Source organism: Apaloderma vittatum, unplaced genomic scaffold, assembly GCF_000703405.1.
Source record: "Apaloderma vittatum isolate BGI_N311 unplaced genomic scaffold, ASM70340v1 scaffold36961, whole genome shotgun sequence".
Taxonomy (NCBI): domain Eukaryota; kingdom Metazoa; phylum Chordata; class Aves; order Trogoniformes; family Trogonidae; genus Apaloderma; species Apaloderma vittatum.
Window position 1 is genome coordinate 2,258 of NW_009698255.1, and position 1,844 is coordinate 4,101.

General features: G+C 37.6%; 1 protein-coding gene across 1 annotated transcript; it reads right to left on the reverse strand.

The window, feature by feature from the left end:
- Positions 1 to 356: 356 nt before the first annotated feature.
- On the reverse strand, positions 357 to 1,575 carry LOC104280310 (glutamate receptor-interacting protein 1-like; the record flags this gene model as incomplete). The annotated part of the gene is made up of 2 exons (XM_009877922.1): positions 357 to 502; positions 1,440 to 1,575. Coding segments are annotated over 2 exons (282 nt in total), but the record flags the coding sequence as incomplete, so codon positions are not given.
- Positions 1,576 to 1,844: the final 269 nt, after the last annotated feature.

Consider the following 1,844-nt stretch of genomic DNA (forward strand, 5'->3'; position numbering starts at 1 on the left):
CAGAGTAGAGGGGCAGAATCACCTCCCTCGACTTGCTGGTCATGATTCTTTTGTTGCAGCCCAGTATTCAAAATTGTAAACAAATGAGCAAAAGGAAAAATATAGAGGTTTGACAACTCTGCTTTGTCATTGGCAGGGTTTATGCTCCTAAATCACCTGAGCATCTTTGAGAGCACCCAGCCCTCTGTACTCCCAATTCTTTCCTACTGCTTCTATGCTCTGAGATTAGCCAGACGAAAAAAAAATACAAGAAAATAACCACTATCAAAACCAAAGATCGGCAACCACGCCCATCTCATTGCTGGCAACATGTCTGCTATTCTGCATAGGCTTAAGTTTGCTCTGCTACTACTTACAGACTGGTGGCAGCTCATATTCCACTTCTAAAACAACCCTCTCGCCAACATTCTTGAGCAGGCTGATGATCTCATCATGGCGAAATTTGGTCAGGTTGATTCCGTTCACAGATTTGATGTAGTCACCTACATCCAGCTGGTCACTCCTAGGAAAAAAGTACATATTCCTTTTGTTAAGAACAGATCTGCTGGTCCAAATGAACTAAATCCTTTAAATCACTGTTTAATGATGGTAAGAAATATTTTTTCCATTCATCTAGTTTAAAACAAGCTGACCTTTCAAACTGAAAATGTCATTTTAATCTAGTCTAGTTTGTTAAATATTAAAAGAAGAACATTTTTTCATTATTAATTTCTGATATACAAAACAGCTGTATAGTAACAGAGTTGGCTGGTTTGACTGCTTTGGGCATAGGATCCAGGAAACTGTCTTCTTCATGGCCCCATGTTTCTGTCTCCCTTTGGAAAGTGTCCAAAACTATTTTTGTTGGACAATAGCTGCCTTCACAGCTCACATTGAAACTACAGGAGATAGGCCACAGCCCAAAAGCATATGTTCTGCTCAGTTACTTGGAATAATTTAGTTTAATCTTTCTCTTATGACTTGCTTCACTCATGAGTAACAGGTTTTTTGTGCCCACTGTAGTAGTAAGCAAGGTAGATATGACTTTAGATTCTTTTTAAAATCTTAAAACCAGTTGATGAACAGTTTAAAAAAAAAATACATTTTGATAGTACTATGGTAAGCTTCTCCATTTTATTTTTTCCCATCTGTATTTTATGCTGCTTCTCTCAAGTTTTTGTTCAAGGACAAAAAACCCGGAGAAATAAAATGAATATAATTTAGAAGCAACTTGATTAGCCTTATGATGACTTTCAAATACCTCACTAGTATTTCTAGCTTTTGTCAAAGTAGCCTTGAGGGAAGAGAGGGACCAGCTTGTTGCCACTTCTCCCATCAGACTTTTCCGGTCTGATAGGCTGCCATTATAGATGCATCTAGTCACATATTTGTTAAGTGACCATTCTGATGAGGTATGTATTTCTGAAGCAATCACACCTTATAAGAGATTTTGTGGTTACCTAGCAGCGATTCCTCCTTGACGAAGGTTAGATACTCTTGGTTTCCCATCCTTGTCGATTCCACCCGATACTGTAAGCCCTAGGGTGGTTCCTTCTTTTTTCATTAATTCAACTATTGTTGAGCCCTTGAATTCCTCTGTTGAAAGAAAATCATTGGCATTATTAAAATTTAAGTGATAACACAGATGTTGCCTTTCTAAAACGTTATCTACTTCCCAAGAAAATCATTGTGTATGTTAATAAGAAATAACGGGTACATCTGGAGATTCTTTATGCTGTAATTCACAAGTTCTGTCTGCAAGGCTCTACATATAGATAAATCTGAGACATATGTTCTCTAAAAGGCTATTAAAAACTACACCAATGTGCTAGTATACTACACAAAACCAATAACCCCACGTGCCA